General features: G+C 42.1%; 2 protein-coding genes across 2 annotated transcripts; one reads left to right on the top strand and one right to left on the bottom strand.

Moving 5' to 3' along the window:
* Window positions 1-201: 201 nt before the first annotated feature.
* Window positions 202-5,580, top strand: LOC114259525 (HIPL1 protein). Its single transcript, XM_028199542.2, has 7 exons — window positions 202-632; window positions 767-924; window positions 1,842-2,639; window positions 2,720-2,933; window positions 4,046-4,224; window positions 4,616-4,857; window positions 4,972-5,580. The coding sequence occupies exons 1-7, from the start codon at window positions 542-544 to the stop codon at window positions 5,375-5,377; spliced, it is 2,088 nt and encodes a 695-aa protein (XP_028055343.2). The 5' UTR covers window positions 202-541; the 3' UTR covers window positions 5,378-5,580.
* Window positions 5,581-6,821: 1,241 nt separating this feature from the next.
* LOC145813172 (uncharacterized) lies at window positions 6,822-26,623 on the bottom strand. The gene is made up of 6 exons (XM_082908444.1): window positions 26,474-26,623; window positions 26,170-26,395; window positions 22,123-22,203; window positions 9,643-10,089; window positions 8,091-8,240; window positions 6,822-7,720 (listed from the first exon to the last, which is right to left on the bottom strand). Exons 1-6 carry the CDS (start codon window positions 26,621-26,623, stop codon window positions 7,599-7,601), a joined length of 1,176 nt encoding a protein of 391 aa, XP_082764570.1. The 3' UTR covers window positions 6,822-7,598.
* Window positions 26,624-27,657: the final 1,034 nt, after the last annotated feature.

Genomic DNA, 27,657 nt, shown 5'->3' with positions numbered 1-27,657 from the left:
TTTTTGGGTCTATTTTCAATGGATAACAATATTAATTTTTTTGAATGGGCCTTTCAATTTTTTAATAGGTCAATTTATTTTAAGTTAGTTTGAACCTTTTTTATTTATTTTTTTAAACTTGAAACATACCTAATATATTATACTAAATCATAATAAAAATGACTCTTTTTTTAAGTCTATTTTGAGGGGCTAGGCCATGGCCTTGTTGGCCCATGCCGAGGGCCAGTACTGCTTCGTCTGTTCTCAGACACTCACAATTATTTGATCATGTGAAAATCTCGAGACATAATCTAATAATTGTGAACGTTTTGGAATAGGGGGACGAAGGATCCCGTGGCAATTGATGGAAGAGGGGCCAATAATATAGGGAGAAAGAGATATTGAGGAGTTGGTGATGGCAAGAATGTTTCAAACCCTTTTTAGTCTATAAATAATCTGTTTCAAGCCCAGAAATTTTTTAGTCTATAAATAATCTAAATTTGTCTCTTTAGTCAAATCCAAATACTATTGAAAAGTGAGGCTGTGTTTCAGTTTGGTGTTAATGGGTGGAGTTCATTTTATTATTCTCCTCTTTTGCACTTTACTGCTGCTTCTAAAACCTTCCTCTTCACTTCCTTTATGTACTGATTCAAGTAAGTTTCAGTGTTTCTTTTCTTTCCTCTCAATCATTCATGATCCATTTTTGATAACTTTCTATGCAGTTTTCAATTTGAATTTTGACTTTTTTCTTTTTCTTTTTTTTGCTTTCCCGCCTTATATGGTACAGGGGCACCCTTTACTCCAAAGGCTTCTCTATCTTTCTGTCCTTACAATGGAACTGTCTGCTGCAATTTTGCCAAAGATTTGCGTTTGCAGAAGCAATTTGAAGCTATGAACATCTCTGATCCAAGCTGTGCTTCTCTTATTAAATCAGTCCTTTGTGCGGTAAGAGTTTTAGTAATATTATGAACTCAGAAATTATCCATAATGAAATGCAAGGACGGACCAGATTTATTCTGTAGCCATATCAAGTTTGAACCTACACTAGACATTTCATTCTCTGATGCATAGTTTTTCCAGTAAGAGTTTATTTGTCCACAGATGAAGAACCAACTTGGTTCCAGTATGTTTTGCTTTAGTTTTGTTAGTGGGCTGTTTCTTTTCTTTGTGCTCTCTGTTTGAGCTCTTTGTGTTGTTGTTTGGCTTTGTATAGCTTTTGTTAGGTCCTGGGGCATGCCCCTTGCTGTTGTGTATCCTTGTTTTTTATTTATGACTTATTCACCCAAGAAAAAAAAGAAAGAACCAAGTTGCTTACTGTTGTTTTAAGTCCTTGACCCCTGAATCGATTCGGTGCTTGATGGTGATGTATTTTTCTCTTTTAGGGCTTAAGAATTCTAGTACATATAAAAAGTAGGTAATTACAGTTGATAAAATTGTGCCATTAAATACATGCTTGCTCATTCACAATTCAATGTTTCATATAATCCTTTTGATTTTTTTGCTAACACACCAACAGACTAAGAAATTTTATTACCTTGTGAAGGATTCTCACAACTAACATCTTTGTAGTTGATGAACTAGGATCTTTTTTTTCCTCAAATTTCTTTTAAGGATTGTAGTGTGTAGATCAATAGAAATTTTGTAAACTTCAAACCTTCTTCATATATAATTCTTTACTTTTTTCATGTCACTTTAATTTCTAACCAAAGCCAAAGTTGATTTAATATGAATGTGAATTCTATGCATAGCTTAACATTTATTATATACTAAAATGATCTCCCTTTAGAACATTAGCTTTTATTTCATCCATTCAACAATTTTTTTTTACCATATGTTAATTTTGGTGTTGTACTGATTTGTAGAGATGTGATCAATTCTCAGCAGAGCTATTTAGAGTCAATTCTATTCCTCGTCCAGCCCCTGTACTCTGCAACTCTACCGTTACAGTAAATTCCTCCCAAACTATCCAAGCCAGCGATAACTTTTGTGCAGAAGTATGGGATACGTGTCAAAATGCCTCTGTAATGAATTCACCCTTTGCCCCTTCATTACAAGGCCAAGCTGGACAACCGATAACTTCCAATTTTACCAAACTAACAGACTTTTGGCAGTCAAAAGCCGATTTTTGCACTGCGTTTGGTGGAGCTTCTGTAGATGAATCAGTATGTTTTGATGGAGGACCAGTTAAATTAAATAACACGGGAACTCCAAGTCCTCCAAGTGGTATGTGTCTTGAGAAAATAGGTAACGGTTCTTACCTCAATATGGTTCCTCATCCTGACGGGTCTGCTCGTGCATTTTTTTCCAACCAACCGGGCAAAATTTGGTTGGCGACAATTCCTAAAGACGGGTCTGGTGGAACGCTGGAGTTCGATGAATCAAATCCCTTTCTAGATCTAACGGATGAGGTTCATTATGACACAGAACTTGGGATGATGGGCATTGCATTTCATCCAAACTTTGCACAAAATGGTCGTTTCTTTGCTTCTTTCAATTGTGATAAGGCTAAGTGGCCTGGATGTGCGGGTAGATGTTCCTGTAATTCAGATGTGAACTGTGATCCTTCGAAGTTAGGTCCTGATAATGGTGCTCAACCATGCCAATATCAAGCTGTTGTTGCAGAGTTTACTGTTAATGGTACCGCATCACAGCCTTCCTTGGTACATATCAATACACATGAATTATTTTTTATTATTATTTTTCGCTTAATGATTAGTATTGAATCTAGATCATCTTCCAGGCAACAAGTGCTAAACCATTGGAAGTGAGTAGGATATTTACAATGGGCCTTCCATTTACCACTCATCATGGGGGACAGATTCTTTTTGGGCCCACGGACGGGTACTTATACTTGATGATGGGTGATGGCGGTACAGGTGATCCTTACAATTTTTCCCAAAACAAGAAATCATTGCTCGGAAAGATTATGAGGCTTGATGTTGATAACATTCCAAGTAGGTATTAGCACGAAATTTTTCATGTATATGGTTAATTCTTGACATCTAATAATTATTCTTCACATTTATTGGAAATCTTTCTTTGGGGGATTTGTTTTCATCATTCCTGTCCTTTTCGCTTCTAATCTATCTTCTCTACTTTAGTCAGTGCTAGTTACTAGTGTTTCACTTTGAAATGTATTCTCCAGAAGCCTGACTTTGATCAACCAAAAATTTTGATTTTATAAAGTTAGAATTTTACTAACCTGCAATTAGTAGCTTTACCACTATTCAGACTACACTCATAATGTGGCAATTCAAGTCGACGGGTTATTAAATCAAGAAAAAAAAATCTTCCTGCTGTTGGAGTAGGCTTTTTATTTATTTATGTTTCAAGTATTTGTGGATCATTATTATGAAACAAACATGTATTCCTGAAACATATTTCCCCTGGCATTTCCATCTTATTTCCTTGAAAGTGGCATCCAAACAAACTGAGAATGATGCCACGGTATACTGAAGACGTGTATAATTGTTTATTTTCTGTACCCATTTATTTCAAAGCACAATCACTTGGCATTGTGAACACCAATTCCAGAATCTCATATTCATAAACATTAAACACAATCCTAGTTTTTAAGTACATAATGGTCAAAAAGGGCTGATGACTAAAAAAGAAGGATTAAACTGATATTCTCGTAAGACAGAATTCATGTGAAACTTGGTAAAATTTGTCCTTTTTTGGATTTTTATTTTTAATTTTTAATTTTTATTTTTTTCTTTGTCTCTCAAAGTGCATGGCCTATATATACTAACGGAAGTTTAACTCGGTCTATTACAGTTAAGGTTTTTGGTTGCAACTCTCTCTTCATGCTTCCACTTGTTTCAATTATGATTCTGTCATTCTTTCATGCCTCCATCAACGATAAGAAGGGCAAAACTTTTGTAAACTACAGAGAAGATTATCACTCCCCTTTCCCCCTGGAGGAAACCGGGCACAAATACACAACTCATTACTTCATTTAGTAAAGAAATACATTAAGAAGCTGTTTAACTTGTTTCATTCATTCTTTTTTTCCTTTCTTTTGGCAGTTTTTTAATCACTCTTGTGGCTTGTCATGCATGTCCAGGTGACGCAGAAATTAGTCAGCTCAGCCTGTGGGGAAACTACTCTATCCCCAAGGATAACCCATACACCAAAGACAAAGAATTGCGTCCTGAAATATGGGCATTGGGGTTAAGAAATCCTTGGCGATGCAGTTTTGATTTAGAAAGACCTCCTTATTTTATGTGCGCGGATGTTGGGGAGGTATTATAGTTTTCTATTTCTAAGACATTTGGAATTTTGGTTTATGCTATCACTTTTATATAAGTCAAACTGGTACAATTACCAAGGGGGACTAGGCCCACCTCTGCCCTCTTTTTTACTCGGATCCTACTTTCTTTAGAATCATTTTTTTTTTTTTTCAATTTTTAGATATGTGAGTTCTTAGGTAACTGTCTTTAATCATAAACCCCATCAATTATGGTTGATGTATGTGTATTATGTTTCCAACCTTTTTGTTTAAATGCCTTGCAAATCACAAAAAATTTACTCAGATTCTGTCAGACCTATGTGTCTGATAACCCCAATTAGCATATGCTTTCGTTTTCTGAATTGATGCTGTGTTTGACTCATACAATGATTATAATCCCATTAGGATCGATATGAGGAAGTGGATATCATAACCAAAGATGGAAACTACGGCTGGCGTGCTTACGAGGGCCCCTATCTTTACACTCCTCCACAGTCGCCCGGAGGGAATACATCGCTAAATTCCATAAGGCCAATTCCCCCAGTAATGGGATACAATCACTCTGATGTAAACAAGAACGATGGATCAGCCTCAATCACGGGAGGCTATTTCTATCGCTCAATGACTGATCCATGCATGTATGGCAGGTGAGCAAGCTTTCTTCAATTTAGTCCGACAATAAAAGAAAGGCGACTCAGTGCACGAAACACAATTATAGTGGGGTTTGAGCCTCGCTTACATTTTAACTGATTTTGTTTCAGGTACTTATATGCAGATCTGTATGCGAGTGCCATATGGGCAGGCACTGAAAACCCTGAAAATAGTGGGAATTTCACCACAAGCTTTATTTCTTTTAGTTGTGCTCGGGACTCACCTATACAGTGTAGCCTTGTGCCCGGAAGTTCACTTCCTGCTCTTGGTTACATCTATTCATTTGGGGAGGACAATAGCAAGGACATTTTCATATTAGCAAGCAGCGGTGTGTATAGAGTAGTCCGTCCCAGTCGCTGCAATTTTACTTGTGCAAAGGAAAATGTTAACGCTGTTGTGAGCCCAAGTCCTGGTTCTTTCCCTTCCCCCTCTTCGCAAACAAGCCGATTTGGTCCATATAAGAACACAGTGATCCTCTGCTCTTCTATTCTGTTGATTTTGTTGGGTTTAATTTAGTACTAGTATGCTGTGAATGTGATATATAGAGAACAAAATGCGCATTTATGTCAGATTATTGGATAATTAGACTCTTCTCTTTCGTTGTTTTGGTTTTTAGTAAAAAGGCAAAAGAATTGTTCGCTCTGTTCAATGCGCATTTATGTCAGTTTGCCAAACAAACTTGCAACTAGCTCTTTATCAGATATAAGTCATTGAGTACAGTCCTGTCCTGAGCTCCATTGAAGCAATATTCTATTATCTGTTTGTGTATGGAGAATTTTATTGGTTATGTGCATGAAGAGTCTTTAATGAATTAATAAGTTTAACTCAAACTAAACTTTTGAGAAACATGCATGATTTAGAGAGAAATGGAGTTCCTACTTTCAGAATGTTTGCAATTGTATGATAGTAAATTTAAGAATCAGAGCACATGTTTGAATCTTAATGGAACTCAAGCTGCCCGGTTTATGTTTTGTAAACTAGAAGTCTCCACAAATCGACTTCCCCAATATATATCGAGATGTGGGTAAGCCTCATCATTTGACCCGAAGGCTTGCAGCCCGGCCCGAGCCTGTACCCTAGGCTCTCCCTGAGTGAGATTGGACTTGGATCTAGGCCTTGGGTTTGAAGTTCAATCTAACCCGACTGCCCATAGACCCAACCCATTTGGCTCGAAGGCTTGCAGTCCGGCTCGAGCCTGTACCCTAGGCTCTCCCTGAGTGAGATTGGACTTGGATCTAGGCCTTGGGTTTGAAGTTCAATCTAACCTGACTGTCCGCAGACCCAACCCATTGGGTCACCTGCTGGGCCGGCTCGCAAGCCTATTAGATATTATGAACAAAAAGGGAAAAATGACAAAAGAAACCAAAAAATATGATTTAAATCTTGGCTCATTGGGCTAAGAGCATCTCCAATGGATGGCCAAATCAGCTGCCAAAGCCATAAAATGGCAGCTTGGGCAAAAATGGCCTTCTCCAATGGAATGCTATATCAGTTGCCAAATTTGGCAGCTGCCAAATCAAGTGCCAAACTTGGCAACTACTTTGGCAGCTGCCAAATCCTGCCAAGTCACCCAAAATGAACAAATCAGATTTTTCAAATATTGAACAAGAATGAACAAAACTGTTTTCTTTCTCAGATTTCTCAAAATATTGTAATGAAATTTAATGATATATATTGTAATGAAATTTGTAATGAACAAAACAAAACAGATTCAATTAATGAGATTCAAAACAGATTCATATATTGTAATGAACAAAACAAATCAGATTTCTCAAAATATTGTGATGAAATTTCTCAGATTTCTCATACCAGAATTCAAAACAGATTTCTCATACAAGATTTCTCATAACAGATTTCTCATAACAGATTTCTCAGATTTCTCAAAACAAATCTGATTTCTCAAAACAGATTTCTCAGATTTCTCAAAACAAAACAAATTTCTCAGATTTCTCATACCAGATTTCAATTAACAAAACAGATTTCATACCAGAATTCATCAATATTCAATATTCAATACCAGAATTCATCAAAAAACAGATTCAATATTAATGATAAAAAATCTGATTTGAACAAAACAGATTTCATACCAGAATTTGATCCAAAGCTGCAGTGGCATCCGCAGCTACCAGAATTCATACCAGATTTCATACCAGAATTTGAACAAAACAGATTTCATACCAGAACAAAACAGTGGCATCCGAAACTGCAGTTTATCCGATCTGATCCGAAACTGAAGTTTATCCGAAGCTCTGATCTTCACTCAGATCTTCACTCTGATCCGAAGCTCTCTCTCTCCGCAGCTCTCTCTCCCTCTGATCTCCCTCTGATGTGCAAAACTTTCCTAACTTTATTGATTAAAACTCTGATCCGAAGCTCTCTCTCTCCGAAGCTCTCTCTCCCTCTGATCTCCCTCTGATGTGCAAAACTTTCCTAACTTTATTGATTAAAAATAAAAAATATCTACAACGGCTCTTTATTAGTGCTACTTTATTCATTAAAAAAAAATTAAATAAAAACATAACTCAGACATGCCTACAAAGGTTTTTTTTAATAAAAAACACATCTACAACGGATATAAAAAAAACGGCTCTTTTTATTTTCTATAAATACAAACCTTTTCTTCTCTCATTTTACTCAATTTCATTTCACAATAAACTTTGTAAATTACATTTTTATTTATATTTTCTTTACACAATCGGTATGGAAGGTTCATCAAAAATAAAAAGAGGAAAATCATTCACCATTGCTGAAGATATGGCACTTTGTCGAGCTTGGTGTCACATTTCTGAAGATCCAATTGTTGGCAATTCACAATCTTATACTCACTTTTGGGGGAGAATTTATGAAAATTATTGCTCCCTTCAGAATGATCAGTCAAGAACACAAGTTTCTATCCAATCTCGATGGGGTACAATCATGAAATGTTCTAACAAATTTCGTGGATGTTTAGCGCAAGTCGAAAATCTACACCCAAGTGGGATGTCTCAAGTTGATCTAGTAAGATTTCATCTTCATTTATTACGTTAGTTTTTATTTTATTTTATTTCATCTCATATAAAAATTAAATAGTAAGTACTTAATTCAATATTGACACAGATGCTTCAGGCAAAACTTTTATACCATCAAGATGAAAAGAAACATTTTGCTTTTGAACATTGTTGGTCAATCTTGCAAAATAATATCAGGTGGCAAGATGTAACTCCTACGAATACGGTGAAGTCAAGGATACATACACCATTTTCCCCTGATTCAGCCCCCGATTTCCCTATGGATAATTGCATTTCTCTTGAAGATGACACCAGTCCAAGTGTTGGTAACAATCCAACTGTTGGTGAGGACAGTGTCTCTGCAAGGGGTAAAAGGCCGATGGGTAGGAAATCTGCAAAAGAATTGTTTCGAAAAAATCAAGTCGTTCAAGCTGAAGTTCAAAATATGAGCACACAATTGGACACATTTAACCAATACCTTGCTGAGAAGGAAAAGAAAAAAGATGAAAGAGAAGAAAAAAGAATTCAAGCACTGCAGGAGATGAAAGAACTTGAGATGAAAAAACACGACTTCGAGATCAGAAGACAAGAACATGAGATGAAAAAAGAAGAACATATGATAATGACTACAGACATTTCTCATTTGGACCCTCAGATGAAAGCATATTACACAATGCGAAAAAATGAGATTTTTGCCAAGTGGTCCTCAAATGTGAGCAGTCCAAATTTTTATTTCCCCCTACCTCCTGATGAATAATTACGGGATAAATGTTAGTCTTTATTTTTTTGCAATATCATTTATTTTTTGATGTAATTGTTAGTCTTTATTTGCAATGTAATTTTTATTTTATAATGAAATTTCATGTTATTTTAAGAAACATTGTTGAGTCTTTTGTACTTCACATTTAAACATTTAAACATTTTTTTTAACAATTTTTTATTATTTTTTATTTTTTATATTTGTCTAGTTGGGAATAATATAAATATATAATTTTTTTAACAAACAGATAAAAAAAGGTAACAAAAGACAAAAAATAAATAAAAATAAAATCACAAAAAATCAATATCCAAACAACCCTACAAAGTTGGAGGGAAAGTTGGTTGAGATTTGCCAAAAATAGCAAATGATCATTGGAGCACTATTGCTATAATTTGGCAAAATAACACTATTCATTGTCAAATTATAACAATAGCAACCCCAATATAGCAACAACCATTGGAGATGCTCTAAGCTTGCTAGTTTGGCACGTTGGCTTGTAAGAGCATCTCCAATTGATGGCTAAATCAGCTGCCAAAGCCATAATATGGCAGCTTGGACAATCTTGGCTTCTCCAATGGCATGCTATAACAGTTGCCAAATTTGGCAACTGCCAAATCAAGTGCCAAATTTGGCAGCTACTTTGGCAGCTGCCAAATCTGCCAAGTCACCCAAAATTAAATTGTTTTCTTTCTTCCCTCCTTCCCTTTCAGTTGGGATTTTCTAGAATGCATGAAGTTTATAAAAATATTGAACAAGAATGAACAAGAATTCATCAATATTCCAGAATTCATCAACATTCAGCAAATTCATACCAAAAACTGATTTAAAAAATTTCATCAAATTCATACCAGAATTCATAAATAATTTCAGGAAGCCCCTAGTTCACCTTTCCATATCAAAATTTCAGAATTCATAAATAATTTCATACCAAATAATCCAAAGAAAAATACCAAATTTCAGAATTCATCAATATTCCAAATAATTTCAGAATTAAAATAATCCATTATAATCTCAAATTATCCGAAGAAAAATACTTGGATTTGATGGGGGCTGCGGCTTCCATTGATCCGAAGATGATATGAAATTCTGAAGAGGATGATCCGAAGAGGATCGATCTGAAGAAATTCTGGATTCGATCCAAATTTCATACCAGGTATTTTTCGAGGTATTTCTTCCGGGGCTACGGCTTCCATTTTTCGATGTATTTTTCTTCAGATTGATCCAAATTTCATACCAGGTATTTTTCTTCAGATCGAAAAGGGTTGAAGGTGAGGGTTGAAAGGGTTGGAGAAGAGGGTTGAAGAGAGAGAGAGAGAGTGAGCTTCGGATGAGAGAAGATGGGGGATGATCATTGATCCGAAGATGAAGTGGAAGATCATTGATCCAAAGATAAAGTGGAAGAGGAGGAGATGCTGATCCGAAGCTGATCTGAAGAGGATGATCCGAAGCAGAGATCCGAAGCTCTCTCCCTCTGATCTTCACTCATCCGAAGTTTGTTTCGAAGCTATGCTCTCTCTCTCTCTCTGAAGTTTCGAAGTTGTGCTCTATCCCATTGATCTGGAAACTTTCAATTATGGAAATTTGTGAAATCATCCGAAGTGTGCTCTATCCCATTGATCTCAGCCGTTGATTAATAATAATTCAACGACTGAGATCCAAGTGTGCTACTTTATTCATTAAATAAAATAAAAATCAAATAAAAACATAACTGAAACATAACTACAACAGTCCTTTTTTATGTTAAAACGGTTATAAAAAAATGGCTCTTTTTTTTTTCTATAAATACAAACCTTCATTGCTCTCTTTTTCAATTTTTCATTTTTTTTATTTTTTATATTTGTCTAGTTGGGAATAATATAAATATATAATTTTTTTAACAAACAGGTAAAAAAATGTCACAAAAGATTAAAAAAAAAACAAAAAAAAAAAAATCACAAAAAACCTATATCCAAACAACACCTACAAAGTTGGAGGAAAAATTGGTTGAGATTTGCCAAAAATAGCAAATGACCATTGGAGCACCATTGTTATAATTTGACAAACTAACACTATTTATTGTCAAATTATAGCAATAGCAACCCCAATATAGCAACAACCATTAGAGATGCTCTAAGAGGTGGCCTGGTCGCCCATCATTGCTCAATTCGTGAACCTATCTGGTCCAAGCCTGTTAAGTAGGGTTTGGGCCTAAAGTTTTAGTCCATGAGTTGGCCCAACCTAAAGCCTGCCCAAAAAAATAAAAAAATAAAACTGAACTTAGCCCGCGGGGGAGCTTGAGCTTCACTGTCATGGGACAAGTCACCCGACCCGAACCCTAGATGTGGGTGTGTGTACTCTTTCTAATATTTAATTGAGAGAAAATATCAAAAAGAATAGTAAATATGAAAATTAATTACAAATTAAAGAATAGCCTCTGATAAGTGACATTATTTATAGAACCAGTACGGTTAGTATGCTGGCCATACAAATCTCTACGTCTCACTACAAGCACTATAATGTTTAGAATTTGACTCTCCCTACGTAGAGCATCTCAATTAAAGTAGTGATATTTTATTTCAAATTTTGTTAATAAGCTATTTTTTTTATTTTAGCTAGTCATTGTTTAAACTACGTTCTCTAACAAATTTTCTATTCTTTCTATATTCTATTTAAACATTTTTTCTTTAGTTTTTTTGTTTACTCTAAGATGATTTCTAATTTTTATCTAACTCAACTTAATTTTCTCTGTCTTTCATTCTCTGTTTTTTCACTATTACCTATAATTACGCATACAATTTTTTTATTTGATTCATATAAGATATTATAATTAAATTTAATGAATTACAATCATAATGATAAAGATCAAATACAATACATAATCAATATAAAGAAACTCTTAACGTAGGAGAGACAGTCTTAATAAATATATGGGGAATAAAATCCACAATTAGGTAGAGAAATTCAAACCACTAACTTCATAGTGAGGTGACCGAGTTATGATCAATCAGGCTAATCTCGTTAGTTAATTATGCATACACGATTAAAGAGAGAAAAAAATATTTTATTTACATACAAACAATGCGTGTAAACAAAAATACCATATTTAAAGTACCATATTTTATTACACTAATTTAATCGAGGGTGAATTACACTAAGAGTCCTTGCAGTTTGGGGCTTATGTTACTTTGATTCTTGACTTTTAATTGTGATATTTTGATCCTAAATTTTGAATATTATTCCAAATAAGGACAATCAAAGATGTTTCCGTTACAACCAGTCTATTTTAAGGGTAAAGTCGTCATACAATTTATTTTGTATTAGTTAACTTGTATCTTATTTAAAACGTGATGACCTTTTTTTTAGTGAATATTGTTGGAACATTCTTGATTATAAAATTATGTTTGGTTTGGTTTTCAAAATCTATTTTCAAAAAAAAAAAAAAAATTAAGAAACTAAAAATTAAATTGATGAAAAAAATTTAAAACACATCATTTGCATATAATTTTATCTTTTGGGAGAGTAGAAATAAATATTTTTTATTTGATATTTCTTTTCGTTAAATTAGTTTCTATTTTTTCAAAAGTTAAACATGGCGACAACTTTGATATCATTATTAAACCGATCCATTAAATCAAAAAAAAATCTAAAACTAAGAACATTTTTTATATTAAACATATCGATTACATATTAAAAGCCTAGTAACTATCCATTACATGATAATCATCAAAAAAATATATATTAACAACAAATACAACCATCTATTACATGACAACTACCTAAAAAATAACAAAAACAATCACCCATTACATGATCATCATCCAAATGCATATTAAAATTAATTTAGTAAAAAAATAAGAAAAAAGAAAAAAGAAAAAGATTGTTTTTATATAATTTTATCTTTTGTGGGTAAAAATAATTTTTTGACATTTATTTTTGTCAAATTAGTTTATGTTTTATCAAATTGACTTTGCTCTTGAAATGGAATAATAGTGTCTTCAATTGTCCTCAATTGAAATAAAATTCAAAATTAAAATTCAAATGTATCATAATTGAAAAGTCAAGTAACATAAGTCTCAAATTATAAAAATCGTTAGTATAATCTGCCCTTTAATCAATAAAATAATGTAATTAGATGTATAAACAAATTAATATGAGAGAGAGAGAGAGAGAGAGAATTATCTTTGTTCAATATTTTGTTAAAATGGGTAAATTATAAATAAATCCCTGAAATTTGTTTAAAATATAGATTACCCCTTTATGATTATCAGAATTTTTTATTTAATAGAATTAACTGAAAAAATAAAATTCTTAACTGCTCTCTTATACAATAATAAGATTACCTAAATTATTAATTGAAATAAATTTCTGATATCATTAAAAAATTATTAATTGACTTGATAATTTATTAATGAGAGGGTGAATTGTGAGCTGGAGTTGGGCCGAGGTAACGGCCGAGCAAGTTGAGGGCCCAACGGTGCATAGGTGCGAGACGATCGACATTTTGCCCAAAGTGGGCTGCCAGAATTTGGGCCGGGCAGAGTACGGGCTGAGTGTCACCCCGGACCGGACAGAAACTGCTCGGTAAGGCAGTGCTCGGTCGGACCAGGGTGCCCGGTCTGAAGATGGCCAAAGCCGGATTGACCGAGTGACCGGCGGCCAGGAAGGCATGGACAACCGAGGAAGTTGAGTGGCCGGTGCCCGGAAAGGCGTGGTCAGCCGAGGAGACTGTATGGTCGGCAGGAAGGCCGATCAAAGTAAGTATCCGGGCTAGGCTCGGCCGGGATGCCGCTTAGCCCGGTCCTCCGTTTGTTTATCCGGTTAGGCGCTTAAGGTATGAAGCATGGTACGACCGAGGTAGGGCAGCTCGGCTGCCGAGCTCCAGCTGTGCTGACAGGCAGTTGAGAGCAGGTGATGAATGGCATGGTTTATGCTGACAGATGGGATAGCAGAGCCACGTGTCAGGAGATGACAGGGAGTGGATATGGGGCTCAGAAGGTATATAAGCATGTCTGCGCCCCCCATACGCGACAGACGAACACTCTGTAAGGAATTTCTTACACTCAAAACACTCTCTCCCTTCTCTCTATTCCCTCTAAGGTGTGTGCTAATTTGACCGTCGGAGGGTGTTTCCGGCCACACACCGCCGGGCAGCTCACCGTTATTTGCTCGCAGGTGATCGGATATCGACGGAGCTCGGAAGAAAGGAATACGGGCACGCCGGAATATTTGCTCCCCGTACAATTGGCGCCGTCTGTGGGAATCTTGACAGACAAAACCTTGTCTTCCAGGTTCATCTGATTGCCGTCCATGGCGAACAACGACGAGTTCCCGTTGTCCGCCATCGATGGAGCCACCCCGGAATATACCCGAAGGAGAGAGGGACCACCTGCCGTCCATCTAATGGCTGACTTGGGGACGCCCACTGGAGGACAGTCAGGAGACGCGCGGGATAAGCGCGGAAGGAGTCATGGGCATTCACGGAGTCCAGACGGTCACCGGCGGAGAGACTCACACGCCAGGCGACTGGAAAGCAAGTTAAGGGACCAAGACGCTGTCATCAGGCGGATGGCGGCGGAGATGGAGGATCTTAAGCGGCATGTCAAAGGGAAAGGTGTAGCTGGAGTGGGAGACCACAGTGAGCGCACCCCATCCCGCCGGTCAGGCGATCAAAGTCAGCGACGTACTCAGTCCATTTCCATCACCAGGAGTTACCAGGTTGGTGATTCCGACATGCGTGCAGAAAAGTCTAGCGCGCAAGACAGCACTTACAAACCCTCACGTCCGGCGACGACGTCGAGGTACTCTTATTCTGCTCAGTCAGAGGACCTACGGGCAGTGTTAAGGGAGCGGGCTCGCCGGCGCGAAGCTCAGAGAATACCTGCTTTCCAGCGGCTCTCCTACGGGGTTCACAGCAGCGAGGAGGTCGGAATGCCTCCACCCCGCCAAGCAATGCCAATATTCGAAGATACAGACTTGGCAAGGCTGAGTGCCACTCCTTTTTCCCTGGAAATAGAAACAACGCCGCTTCCGACAGGCTTCCACCAGCCTAAGTTCACACTTTACGACGGAAAAACCGATCCGTACATGCATGTGAGCCACTTCCGACAGGTTATGGCCGGACATCAGCGCAATGACGGACTTATGTGCCTAATCTTCCCGTCAAGTTTAGGCGAGCTGGGCCTAAAGTGGTTCGAGAGGTTGCCGGAAGGGAGCATACAAAGGTGGCATCAGTTGGCCGAGGCGTTTGTTACGCGCTTCAAAACCAACACAAAAACACCAAAGGAAGTCGATCACTTGCTAAGTGTCAAGATGGAACCGTGCGACACACTGAAGGCGTACAATTCAAGGTATTGGGAAACCTTCAACGAGATCTTAGACTGCCCGGTCAACCTTGCTATCACGCAATATAAGCGCGGTCTCCCGGTCGGACATAGACTGCGGGACTCGCTTACCATGCACCAACCGACCTCCATGGGCCAGCTCATGCAGCGCATCAATGAGCACATCCGAGTAGAGGATGATGCGTCGGCTTCCACCGTGAAGGCCACTCCGGTCGGAACAGACAAGAAGACAGCAGGCAAGGTGCACGCAGTTGGGCAAGAGTCCAACCGCTCAAATGACCGAGCAGAGGAATCAGACTGAGGTTCAAATCGAAAAAACCGGGGTAGAGGACGTCGGAATGACCGGGATGATTACCCCCGAGATGACGTTGAGGACGCAAACAGAAGAATGAAGGCAAGGACTGGCATAACCACGGTCTTCAAGATTCCAATCTATCGCATACTTAGTGAAATCCGAGACGAGGAGTATGTCCGGTTTCCTGCTAAGTTGGGCGATGGACAAAAGGGCTACAATCCGCGGTATCGTTGTACGTTTCACCGGGAGAGGGGCCACCGGACTGAGGATTGTTTGCCTCTGCGACAACACTTGGAAGAACTGGTTGCGGCCGGGCATCTGGACCTTTACATTGATGGCGGAGTGAAACCGAATCAGGCTCCGGTCGATCCCAGGGGACAGGACGACCGAGATGCACCACCACAGGGAGTTATTAATGTCATCCACGGAATCGTGGAACCGGAGCGTGTTTGCGAACTCCGGGGCATGATTAAGAAGGCAGAGCATATGAGGGAAGTTTTGTCAGTACAGCCTGCCATCAAAAGGGAGAAGACAGAAGAGAAAGACGTGATCAGTTTCACCTCAAGGGATTTAGAGCGTATCCAGACGCCGCACAACGATGCTCTTGTCGTAACACTACGCGTCAAAGAATTTGATGTTAGACGGATCTTGATCGATCAGGGAAGCTCGGTCGAGATCATGTATTATGATGCGTTCAAACAGCTCAAACTCCGCGAGACAGACTTGGCTCCGGCCACTTCGCCACTGGTTGGATTTAACTCGCAGCCGGAGTGGCCATTGGGAAAGATTATCCTGCCGGTCAAAGCGGGATCCGTGGTCAAGCAAGTAGAGTTTTGGGTGCTACAAGTGCCTTCAACGTACAACCTTATCCTTGGAAGAGGATGGCTTCACGCCATGCAAGCCGTAGCATCGACCTACCACCAGGTGATGAGATTCCCCTCGGCTATGGGGGCAGTCGAGGAGATTTGGGGAGACCAGGTCATGTCCAAGCAATGCTTCGTGGCGGTCAACGGGAGCCGGGCTGCCAAAGGATTCGTTCAAATGGTCGAGGGACCGGAGGACCAGAGTGTCTTGGATGATGTTGGCACCAAAGCCGAAGACAAGGCTGTTGAAGAATTGGTTGAGGTGCGGATAGATGCCGAGCAGCCGGACAGATTCTTCTTGCTCGGTTCGAGTCTCTCGGCTATGGAGAGAACCGAGATGATTGAGTTTTTGATGGCTAATATCGAAGTCTTTGCATGGTCGCCCTACGACATGCCTGGCCTTGACCCAAGTCTTATCTGCCATCACCTCAATGTCTTCCCTGGAGCAAAGCCAGTCATCCAGCGAACAAGGAGATCGGCGCTGCATCACGCCGAGGTAGTAGCAGAGGAAGTAAAAAACTTACTTGAGGCACGAGCAATACAGGAAGTGCACTACCCTCGGTGGATTTCCAACACGGTAGTGGTGCCTAAGAAGAATGGAAAGTGGCGAGTTTGTGTCGACTACAAGACAGTCAACCGAGCTTGTCCAAAAGACAGCTTCCCTTTGCCACGCATTGACCAGCTAGTGGATTTGACGGCTGGACACAATCGGCTCAGTTTCTTGGATGCGTACCGCGGCTATCACCAGATTGCCATGCATGGGCCTGACCAAGAGATCACCTCTTTCACGACTCCAAGGGGACTCTTTTGCTATCGAGTTATGCCTTTTGGTTTGAAAAACGCCGGGGCAACCTTTCAGAGGATGGTGACCAAAATGTTTGCTCCTTTGCTCGGTCGGACAATGGAGGCTTACATCGATGATATGGTGGTAAAGAGCCGACATGAGGCAAACCATTTGTCCGACTTAACCGAGATGTTCGCCATTCTGAAGAAGCACAAGCTGCGCTTGAACGCCTCTAAGTGTGCCTTTGGTGTGGGATCCGGGAAATTTTTGGGTTTCTTAGTCACGAACCGAGGCATCGAAGCAGACCCCACTCAGATTAGAGCCGTGCAAGAGTTGAAGCAGCCCAGCTCGGCTAAGGACGTGCAGCATCTGGCCGGGATGGCCGCCGCGCTCAATCGATTTATAAGCCGGTCATCAGATCGCTGCCGCCCTTTCTTTCAAGCATTGAAGTCAAAGTTCTCATGGGATGACGAGTGTGACCGAGCTTTGGCCGAGCTCAAGGATTATTTGTCTTCTCCGCCACTGTTGGTTACACCAGAGCCTGGTGAGGAACTCTACCTTTACCTTGCTGTCTCCCAGCACGCAGTAAGTGCGGTGTTAGTCCGGGCTGAAGGGATCAAGCACCTCCCAATTTTTTACGTAAGTAAGACCTTACTGCCGGCTGAGACGAGGTACTTGCCTCTGGAAAAGCTTGCGTTGGCACTGATGATGGCTTCGAGGAAATTGGCACATTATTTTCACGCCCATACCATCGTCGTACTGACCGAGTTTCCCCTCAAAGCCTTGTTTGAGCGCGCAGACTTTTCAAGCCGAATATTAAAATGGGCGGTCGAGTTGGGACAGTTCGATGTGAAGTTCCAGCCGCGCACCGCAATCAAAGCCCAAACCTTGGCCGATTTTGTTGCCGAGTTCTCACCTGGCACTCATCCGGTATGCCCGGTCGACATTGCCGAGGCAGATGATGAGACGCCCACAATGCCAACCGAGGAACTACCAGCTGCAGAAGGTCGCGCCGCGGAGTTAGCGCGCACCATCGAAATTCCCTCAGTTTGCACGGTAATACCTCCCGGTGCTGCGATGACGGAGTTGTGTATCACCAACCTATCCACTCTGTCCGGTATCGCATCACCAAGGGGGGAAGGAATGGTTCCACACAGCTTAGAACTTGATGATTCGCCTACGGACTTGGGCATTCTGAACCAACTTGCTGAGTCCGGTGCCGAATCATCAAGGGGGGGAGGAATGGTTCCAGACAGCTCAGAACCTGCGGCCGGCTTCACACCGCAACCTGGTGATTCGCCTACGGACTTAGGCATTACGGACCAACTTGCTGAGTCCGGTGTCGAATCACCAAAGGGCACTGACTTTGAACCGGTCAACACCAAACTTGACACCGCACCGCCGAGCAGTTGTGATCCCATCGCCCTTCGCAACTCTCAGGACCCATCTGACTGCTGGAAGCTTTTTGTGGGGGACATGTGGAAGCTTTTTGTTGATGGAGCGTCCAACCGTCATGGTGCCGGCCTAGGTATCGTTCTTATATCCCCGGACGGCCTAACCATTGAGCATTCTATCACACTCGGCTTCCCGGCGTCTAACAACGAGGCTGAGTACGAGGCGCTTCTTGCTGGGCTCAAGAGCGCAATTCAAATGAAGGCTGCCGAGCTTCTGGTATATAGTGATTCCCAGCTTGTGGTTAACCAAGTTTCAGGGATTTATGAAGCGAAGGACGACAGGATGGCGAAGTACCAAGCTCTGGTTAGGGACCATATCAAGCAGTTTGAGGCAATCAGAGTCCAACGGATTGGCCGAGAAGAAAACAGCCGGGCTGATGAACTCGCCGGCCTCGCTTCCATGGTCGATAGTACGTCTCCAAACCCCCTGTTGATTGACTTTCTTCCGCGGCCGAGCATTGAAAACGCCGGGCAGACGGATGTACTCTGCGCCGAGCTAGGTCCTTCATGGATGGACCCCTTGATCTTGTTCCTCAGAGACCGGACTCTTCCAACGGACAAGAAAGAAGCACACAAAATCCGGGTGAAGTCCGAGCGGTTTTGGCTCTCTCCATCAGGCGCGTTGTATAAGAAGTCCTTCACCGGTCCTTATCTCAAGTGCGTGCACCCGAACAGTGTGGAGGCCTTCTTGTTTGAAATTCATGAAGGCATTTATGGCAGCCACATCGGGGGCAGGTCCTTGGCCTACCGAGCTATTTCGCAGGGATACTGGTGGCCGTGCATGCAGGCCGACGCGCAAAAATATGTCCGCAAGTGCGAGAAATGCCAGAAATTCGCCCATCAGATCCACCAGCCTGCCAGGGAACTTCTTCCCCTCACCAGTCCTTGGCCTTTCGCCATGTGGGGGCTAGATATAGTGGGACCATTGCCAATAGCACCGGGCAACCGGAAATTCTTCATCGCGGCCACAGATTACTTCACAAAGTGGGTTGAAGCTGAGCCCTTGGCAACCATCAAAGAGAAAGACGTGAAGCGATTTGTCTGGCAGAACGTTGTCACGCGGTTTGGCGTCCCCAAGATTTTGATCTCTGACAACGGCACCCAGTTTGACGGTCGCCTATTCAGAGGATTTTGTGAAGATCTGAAGATAGAATTCTACAACTCCACCCCGGCCTACCCGCAGTCCAATGGTCAAGCCGAAGCGTCGAACAAGACTATCCTGGATGGGTTGAAGAAACGGCTGGAAAAGGCCAAGGGAAAGTGGGCTGAAGAATTACCTAGCGTCCTTTGGGCATACCGAACAACCCCGCGACGTTCGACCGGGGAAACTCCATTTGCTTTGGCTTACGGCATGGAGGCGGTCATACCCTTGGAAGTTGAAATGCCTACCCTCAGAACTGAGAGTTTTGCGCCCGAGCTAAATGCCGAGGCTATTGCCTTGGAGTTGGACCTAGCGGAAGAGCGCCGGGAGAAAGCCCTCATCCATGTGGCCGCCTACCAACAAGAGCTCTCCAAGAAGTATAACAAGACAGTGCACCCCAGACCGTTCAAAGTTGGGGATTGGGTTTTGAGAAAGATTATGGGCAACACCCTGGTGCCAGGAGAAGGCAAACTAGGGGCAAATTGGGAAGGACCCTACAAGATCACTGGTCTGGCTGGCAAGGGGGCTTACCACTTGGAGGATCTAGAGGGAAGAGCCATACCCCGGCCATGGAATGCGGCCAACTTGAAACTGTATTATTTTTAAGCTTTTACTTTCCTCTTTTTGTAAAGAAATTTTTTGGCTTGCAAAGCAGAATGTAATTCTTTTTGTCAATTTATAGAAGTAATTCCGCCTAGCACTAGCACTTGGATTGTTCTTTTGATGTTTAAAACCGAGATGATGTGCTCCGGTTGGAAGAGTTGGTATTTTGTCCAACTTAGGATGCCCAACCAAGATGATGTACTCAGGTTGGAAGAGTTGGTGTTTTGTCCAACTTAGGATGCCCAACCGAGATGATGTACTCCGGTTGGAAGAGTTGGTGTCTTGTCCAACTTAGGATGCCCACCCGAGATGGCGTATTCCGGTTGGAAGAGTTGGTGTCTTGTCCAACTTTGGATTCCCAACCGAGATGGTGTACTCCGGTTGGAAGAGTTGGTGTCTTGTCCAACTTTGGATTCCCAACCGAGATGATGTACTCCGGTTGGAAGAGTTGGTGTCTTGTCCAACTTTGGATTCCCAACCGAGATGATGTACTCCGGTTGGAAGTGTTGATTTGTTCAACTTAGTTACAGCCGGAGTGGCTATTTCGGTTCATGAATTTGTCTCGTTCTGCTGAAGTACTTAGACCGTGTTATGTATTCCGGTTCGATGAGTTATACCGAGATGTTTTGCTGAAGACAGAACTGATTACAACCGTGCATACACTTGCAAAAATTCAAAATCTTTCATTGATAAAGAAATTCATTACAAAAGGTGGGGACAGAGCCCGGTTACATCAAAAGTATTGAAAGCAAAAATACAAAGAAAAGAAAACTAAACCAAGGGGGATAGATTGGTGAATTCATCCTCGGCAGCCTCAAGGTTGATGGTTGGGCTCGCTTCTTGGGCACCGGGCTCAACTTGACCGGGCTGCACTTCCACTTCGGCGTCTTCAGCCTCTGAATCTGTCTCATCACTTCCTTCTTCAAGCCCCTCCTCGGCCTCCGCTTGAAGCGCACTGAATACATCATTTGCGTAAGGCACGAGGTAGACCGGTAGCTTGGCGGGAGGAGGATTAGTAAATACATCGGTGTCGGAGCCCTGGCCGAGGTGCTCGCAGGCGGACTTCCAGCCAGCCTTGAAAAAGATGTCTTGTGTTGCAAAGACTTGCTTCTTGTAGTTCTTCTCGGCTTCGTTAAAACCGGCATTGTTGGCAGCTCGGCAAGCTTTCCTCTTCGTCTTCTTAAAAGCGTCCACCTCAGTCTGGAGCTCACTTTGTTTTTTCTCGGCCGCCTCCAGCTGGCCAAGTAGTCTGTTATTGTCAGCGTTGGCTATCTGGAGGGAAGCCTTAGCCCGGCCCAGCTCGGCTTGAAGGCTCTCAACCTGGCTGGCTGTGTCGTTTGCCTTTTGCCTAAGCCGGTGGATGCGCTCCAAAACCAGATGCTGTTTTTGAATGGCCTGCAAAAAACAAAGTTGATGAGAAACGTAACCGGGCAAACACTTCGGAAAATTTTCAGAGCTGCATTGGCTTACCCTGGCCATGGACTTTACTGATGACTTGACTAACCGAGTGTCAGGGACGTGGTCGCTGCCAACCACGTCGCTCGGTAGTAGGAATGCTTTGGACAGATCAAAGGCGAGCAGATGCTCTTTGTCAGCCTTGATCGAAGCCGTTGCCGGGATGTCCTGACCCCGGTGCTTCAGATGTGGGTGCCAGGCTGGCACTGGGGCGGGGGCGTCCGTGGGGTGCTCGGTGGCGAGCTCGGTGACTAGCTCGGCGGACGGATCTGCTCGAGCTCTTTTTTCGGCCCGCCGCGCAGAAGGTTCTCGGCTGGATTGCCCGGCGGATTGAGTGGCCAGGGCGACCACGGCGCCACTGGATTGACCGGCGGTTGGCGACCGGGTTACCACGCTCGGCACCTCGGCAGATGTGGCGGTGAGCAGGTTCTTGATTCGACTTCTCTTGGCCATTTCTTGCTCGTTTGTTAACCGGATTAACGGGACGTCGGGAAGGGTTGGATCTGGCGGTGGCGAAGGAGCTCTGAGGAAGTCGGTTACTTTACTCCGGCGGGGAGCGGAATATCTATATGTAGGACTGTAGCCGAGTAGTTGGTTACAGTCACGATCCCGGTAGCGAAGCGCGGTCCTGATCGCCTCTACGTTGGGGAAATTGTAGTTGGCTTGCAAGGCTTGGATGGCTGCAAAAGAAACAAGAGAATGATTAAACTGCGGAAAACATAAGTGTGTAAACCGAGATTATTTGCGCAGCTTACATGTGCTCCCAAAATTTTTGCTAATCATCCAGCCCGGTGTCTCGGCTGTTTCATAGTTACCAGACACCCAGAAGAAATCATCGTCATGAAGATCCTTGTCTGGTGTGCCGGTTACGATTTTCTCTCGGCCCGGTCGAATCTTCAGGTAATAGGCGAGACCGTCGCCGGTGTGACCAAGTGTGTATTGGCGTAGGATCTCGGCTAAACCTAGGCTTATGCCTAACCGGTTATTTAGCTCATGCACGCCATTTATTATCCTGTACGTGTTGGTGGACACTTGGGTTGGCGCTAGCCCGGTTCGGCGTAAGAACTCGGTAATCAGCGGGTTAAGAGGGAAACGAAGGCCCCCTTCGACAATGGACAGCACGGTGAAGGGGCATTCCTCCCTACCCCAAGGCGTGGTTTCTTCTTCGGCCATCTCGAGATGGACGTCAGCCGGGACGCCGTACTCCTCTTTGAAAGCGGCTAGCGCGGCCGGAGTGTCCACTAGGAAGCGGAATTTCCCCATTTGTGGCTGACTTACTATAGCCCGGTTGATGGGTTGGGCACGGTGGTAATTGGCTGCAGCTCGGTCCTGAGAGGTTCAGGAATGGCAGTGGTCCCCTTGGACTCTGCAGGAAAAGGATGGCAAGTGTAAGTGAGCGCGGTTTCGCATTAGGAGCTAGACTTCAGCTCGGTCGGTAAGGGTGCCAAACCACCTCGGTTGACTAATTAAGGAGCTCGGTCGCCCAAGCAGACCTGATTTTAGCCCGGTTAAGCGATCAAGTAATTGGGTTATCTCGGTTTGTGCCGTGGTTATTACAAACATGTTGTTTGCCCGGTTTGGTTGGTTTTTTGGATCAAAAGAAGGCCCAGAGCCCGGTTCACCCCAGTTCTTCAGCGTTCTTCAAGAAGACGAAGAACGCCAAGAACAGTGGGAGGTTTGTGACGTTTTCAATGGTCAATGCCCTAAAAGCTACGTTTTTGTGCCCTAATGTGTGTAAAATAAAAGAAAATAGCAACGTAAGAGGGATTGAGTATCTTACCTGTGAAGGGCTGAAGGTGTTCTTCTAAAACACGAAGGATGGCAGAATGGCAGAAGATTTGAGGACGAGAGTGCTGGGGCTCTGAGGTTGAATATCGAAGTGGCAGTAGGAATTGGAGTTTGGGGGAGGTCTCGTATGTATAAGCAAGGGGGAGTCCGCCCAAATTCAAATTCTGACAAAAACGGCGGGTTGGCTGCCCGATGCCCAATGGCAGGCCGCCACGTGTCCCCATTTATGGCTACGTCGGGGCTGAAGCGACGGGTTGAAAAGACGAAGAGCCAACCGAGCTACTTTCGACGAGAACAGGTCGGCCGAGGAATATAGCCGGTCAAATCTGCAGACAATGACGTCAACTAGCTCGGTCGAGGCTTGGCGTCTTGAAGACCAGAGAAATGTTATCTCGGTCGAAGTGAGTAATCCCTGTCACGCTTCCGCGGACGGAATTAAGGGGCAATTGAGAGGGTGAATTGTGAGCTGGAGTTGGGCCGAGGTAACGGCCGAGCAAGTTGAGGGCCCAACGGTGCATAGGTGCGAGACGATCGACTTTTTGCCCAAAGTGGGCTGCCAGAATTTGGGCCGGGCAGAGTACGGGCTGAGTGTCACCCCGGACCGGACAGAAACTGCTCGGTAAGGCAGTGCTCGGTCGGACCAGGGTGCCCGGTCCGAAGATGGCCAAAGCCGGATTGACCGAGTGACCGGCGGCCAGGAAGACATGGACAACCGAGGAAGTTGAGTGGCCGGTGCTCGGAAAGGCGTGGTCAGCCGAGGAGACTGTATGGTCGGCAGGAAGGCCGATCAAAGTAAGTATCCGGGCTAGGCTCGGCCGGGATGCCGCTTAGCCCGGTCCTCCGTTTGTTTATCCGGTTAGGCGCTTAAGGTATGAAGCATGGTACGACCGAGGTAGGGCAGCTCGGCTGCCGAGCTCCAGCTGTGCTGACAGGCAGTTGAGAGCAGGTGATGAATGGCATGGTTTATGCTGACAGATGGGATAGCAGAGCCACGTGTCAGGAGATGACAGAGAGTGGATATGGGGCTCAGAAGGTATATAAGCATGTCTGCGCCCCCCATACGCGACAGACGAACACTCTGTAAGGAATTTCTTACACTCAAAACACTCTCTCCCTTCTCTCTATTCCCTCTAAGGTGTGTGCTAATTTGACCGTCGAAGGGTGTTTTCGGCCACACACCGCCGGGTAGCTCACCGTTATTTGCTCGCAGGTGATCGGATATCGACGGAACTCGGAAGAAAGGAATACGGGCACGCCGGAATATTTGCTCCCCGTACAATTAATAAAAGAGGTTATTTGTTATGAAATTATAAATTTTGAAGTGGTGGCATGTAATTTTTAGAATTACATGAGCTAAATTGTATTTTAAACAAATCTTAAAAGGTGCATTTATAAATAATTGGTCATTCTTTAACATAAATTCGTTCTCTAGAGGAAGAATAACAATTTGATATGTCTAGTATGAAAATCAAGCATTTTTTGCAACAATTTTTTGGATTTTTTGTGTGCAGTTTTTTTTGTCTTTTTTGTAATTTTTAGATAACATCAAGTTTTTTTATTATTATTACTTTTTATGGAATATAAATATACTACAATGAAAATATAAAGAAAATGCTTCAAAAAAATAAAAATAAAAATAAAAATGTTTTGCTTAAAAATAATTGTCAAATCAACCTTTATATCCTTCCCAAATATGTGCCTATCTATATATGGGTAATGTAATTAAAAGGGTACGTAAATGACATTGGGAGGTTTAACATAATTCAATCTTATGAGAGATATAATTTTAAAAAAAAAAATAAGTTATAACTAAATATTACTTAAGATATAATATGTTAGATCATAAGTAAAATAATATTATAACTAATATCACAATGAGTCATAACTAACATCACAATAAATCATAGGGCTACAAACGAACCAAGCTGTTCGCAAGCTGTCTCGGCTCGACTTGTTTAGTAAACGAGCAGATCTCAAACTCAAATAAGCTCACTCATTTATCTTTATTTAAATTATATAATCTGCATATTATTTATATATTAAATAATAATATAAATACATTATTTATGTATTAAATAATATAAATAATAAAAAAAAAATTATCGAGCCGAACTGAGCTGAACTCAAATCCAACTAATTATCAAATCAAATTTGAACTCAATAAACAAATTCGATAAGCAAATAATTCAAGCTTGAGCTTAACAAATCTAGACTTGACTCTTTACAACTCTAATAGGCCATAATCAAAAATCACATATGTCCGAATCAAAAGTGCAGAGGGGTTGTGTACTATTAAATTTCCCATCTATCTATACTTATGAAGCAAAGCAAAGGCATGCCAAGTGGATTTCTTATTTCTCTATTTAAAATATATAACAAAAAAAAAATTAGATAGATAAGATGATAGAATTCATACCTAAGAATTTTGGTTTTGTACAAAAGACTCTTGCCATTTAAGTGACATACAATATATAAGGAATTTTTTGTTTTATTTATATTTATTTGAATTACAAGCCGTTGGCATATATATATATATATATATAATTTTTTTTCCACCAAGTTAAGACAATAGATGTTTGCCTATAAATTTGAATTTGAAATATCACGCTAATATGGATCATAGATTTGAGTAAGGATTTGGAAAGATAAAAGAAAAATATAAATGAAATGTAAATAAAATATAGTTACATTTCACTTATATTTTTCATTTCTCTTTCCCTTTCAAAATCTTTATTTAAATTTATAATCCAAATACAATTTAAGTATCTTTTCAAAACTACTTAAGTCACTGCCCAAGTCACATATTTTTGAAAGACTGGAGTTATATAACTAGAGCAAGGCTAAAGCCTTACACAAACCAACAGGGGGATTACAAACCCAATTGGGTGGTAGAACTCCATTAAGAAAGGCCCTCGCTGCCCAATTTGCAGCACTATTAGCCTCACAAGGAGTCCATAAAAAGGAAAAATTACATTGGATTGCCAAGCTTCGGATATCTTCGATGATGGGAGCACATTCCCACGGAGGGACAACCTCGGAGACACAATGAGAGATCACAGTTTTGTTATCTCCAGCAATTTCCACCTGAGAAAGATTGAGGGATCGGGCCATGAGACATGCCCATCGGACCGCCAGAGCTTCACCCTACATAACTAACCTCACTTCCTCAAAATGAACAGCTCCTTCCACAAGCAAGCCTCTGCTATCCCGAATAACCAGAGTCATTGATGCAGTGCAAAACCCAGGTCTCAGAGCCACATCATAGTTAGCTTTCAACCTGCCATGCCGAGGGGAAGTCCACTCCCTAGCCATAGATCTCAAAGAACTCCACAGATTAGAAATAGGCTGATTAGATTGCAGCACTATTGCATACTCACTAAAATCCTTTTCAGCTTTGAAAATTACAGAGTAAGGGTCATTGGGCTGATAGTTGAAAACAACTCATTTCGACATTTCCAAATGTGCCAAGCTAACTGTAGGAGAGGGTTCAAGAAAGGAGTTGGAAAATTCGAAGATCGAATTCTCTAGAATATGATGAGAGGCTTAGATTCTTCAATAATCTCAACTTAGGAACACAATCAACAAAGGAGATGATGGAGATAAGAGATTGGGTGAAGAAGAAGGCAAAATGGCTAGAGAATAGAATAATGGCAAGGCTCTCCCATGGATCTCCCACTTTCACTCTCAAGGTTGATAGTGGAGAAGGGAAATTAGTTCTTTCCCAAGAGTTCAAAAATCTCCAAAATCCATCCCTTGTAAAGCTATGGGTGGGTGCTATTTATAGGCACCTCATGATGTAGGATGGAGCCCATGTGCAAGGCACATGGGGGATATTCTCTCTAACCACCTTGTCCGAGGAGGTGACCTCTCCGAGGAGGTGACTTCTCCGAGGATGAGAAAACCCCGAAGAGGAGATCACTCCCTCGGCGAACCCTTCTTCTTAGCCACACCTAACCAATGATCCCCAATCATCCCAAAGGGTCAGGGGTAGTCCCAGAGGACGTCCTGCCGCAAAAAAATATTGCCGAGTCTCATGGACCCCCCGGGGTCGTGCCACCTCGACCCGGGTATAGGCTAGTTTAACCGAAGAGTGAATTTATCTCCACTCACCGTCCTCGGGATCGGGTCCTTTGTTCGAACTCCATTACGCCCATGGTTCTGGTGCGTAGATCCCGGAAAGCTCCGAGCCCGCAAGTGTTCTGGGACTCATTAACGGAGCGACTTCTAGATTGCGTCTGAATCCGTTCGAAGCCAAGTGTTTAGGACCTCTAGGTTCGTGGATCCGAACCCTTTCGAGTCCGAGTGCCTCGGATCTCTAGGCTTGCTTAATACCCTTTCGAGTCCGG

This window comes from Camellia sinensis, chromosome 15 (assembly GCF_055761805.1).
Source record: "Camellia sinensis isolate YWXY chromosome 15, ASM5576180v1, whole genome shotgun sequence".
Taxonomy (NCBI): Eukaryota; Viridiplantae; Streptophyta; class Magnoliopsida; order Ericales; family Theaceae; genus Camellia; species Camellia sinensis.
The sequence above is the reverse complement of the archived record's forward strand: the minus strand, read 5'-3'. Positions and strand labels throughout refer to the sequence as shown.

Bases quoted from the DNA above. Each gene is read 5' to 3' on its own strand.
- LOC145813172 (XM_082908444.1), bottom strand. From the start codon at position 26,623: ATGGCTAGGGAGTGGACTTCCCCTCGGCATGGCAGGTTGAAAGCTAAC. The intron at 10,090-22,122 runs GTAACCAACTAC...ACTTCGGATGAG, and splicing joins TCGCTACCGGGATCGTGACT to TGAAGATCAGAGGGAGAGAG. The intron at 8,241-9,642 runs GTATTTTTCTTC...ATTCTTTTGCAG, and splicing joins GCAGCCCCCATCAAATCCAA to ATTTCCTACCCATCGGCCTT.
- LOC114259525 (XM_028199542.2), top strand. From the start codon at position 542: ATGGGTGGAGTTCATTTTATTATTCTCCTCTTTTGCACTTTACTGCTG. The intron at 2,934-4,045 runs GTAGGTATTAGC...ATGCATGTCCAG, and splicing joins TGATGTTGATAACATTCCAA to GTGACGCAGAAATTAGTCAG. The intron at 4,225-4,615 runs GTATTATAGTTT...TAATCCCATTAG, and splicing joins TGTGCGCGGATGTTGGGGAG to GATCGATATGAGGAAGTGGA.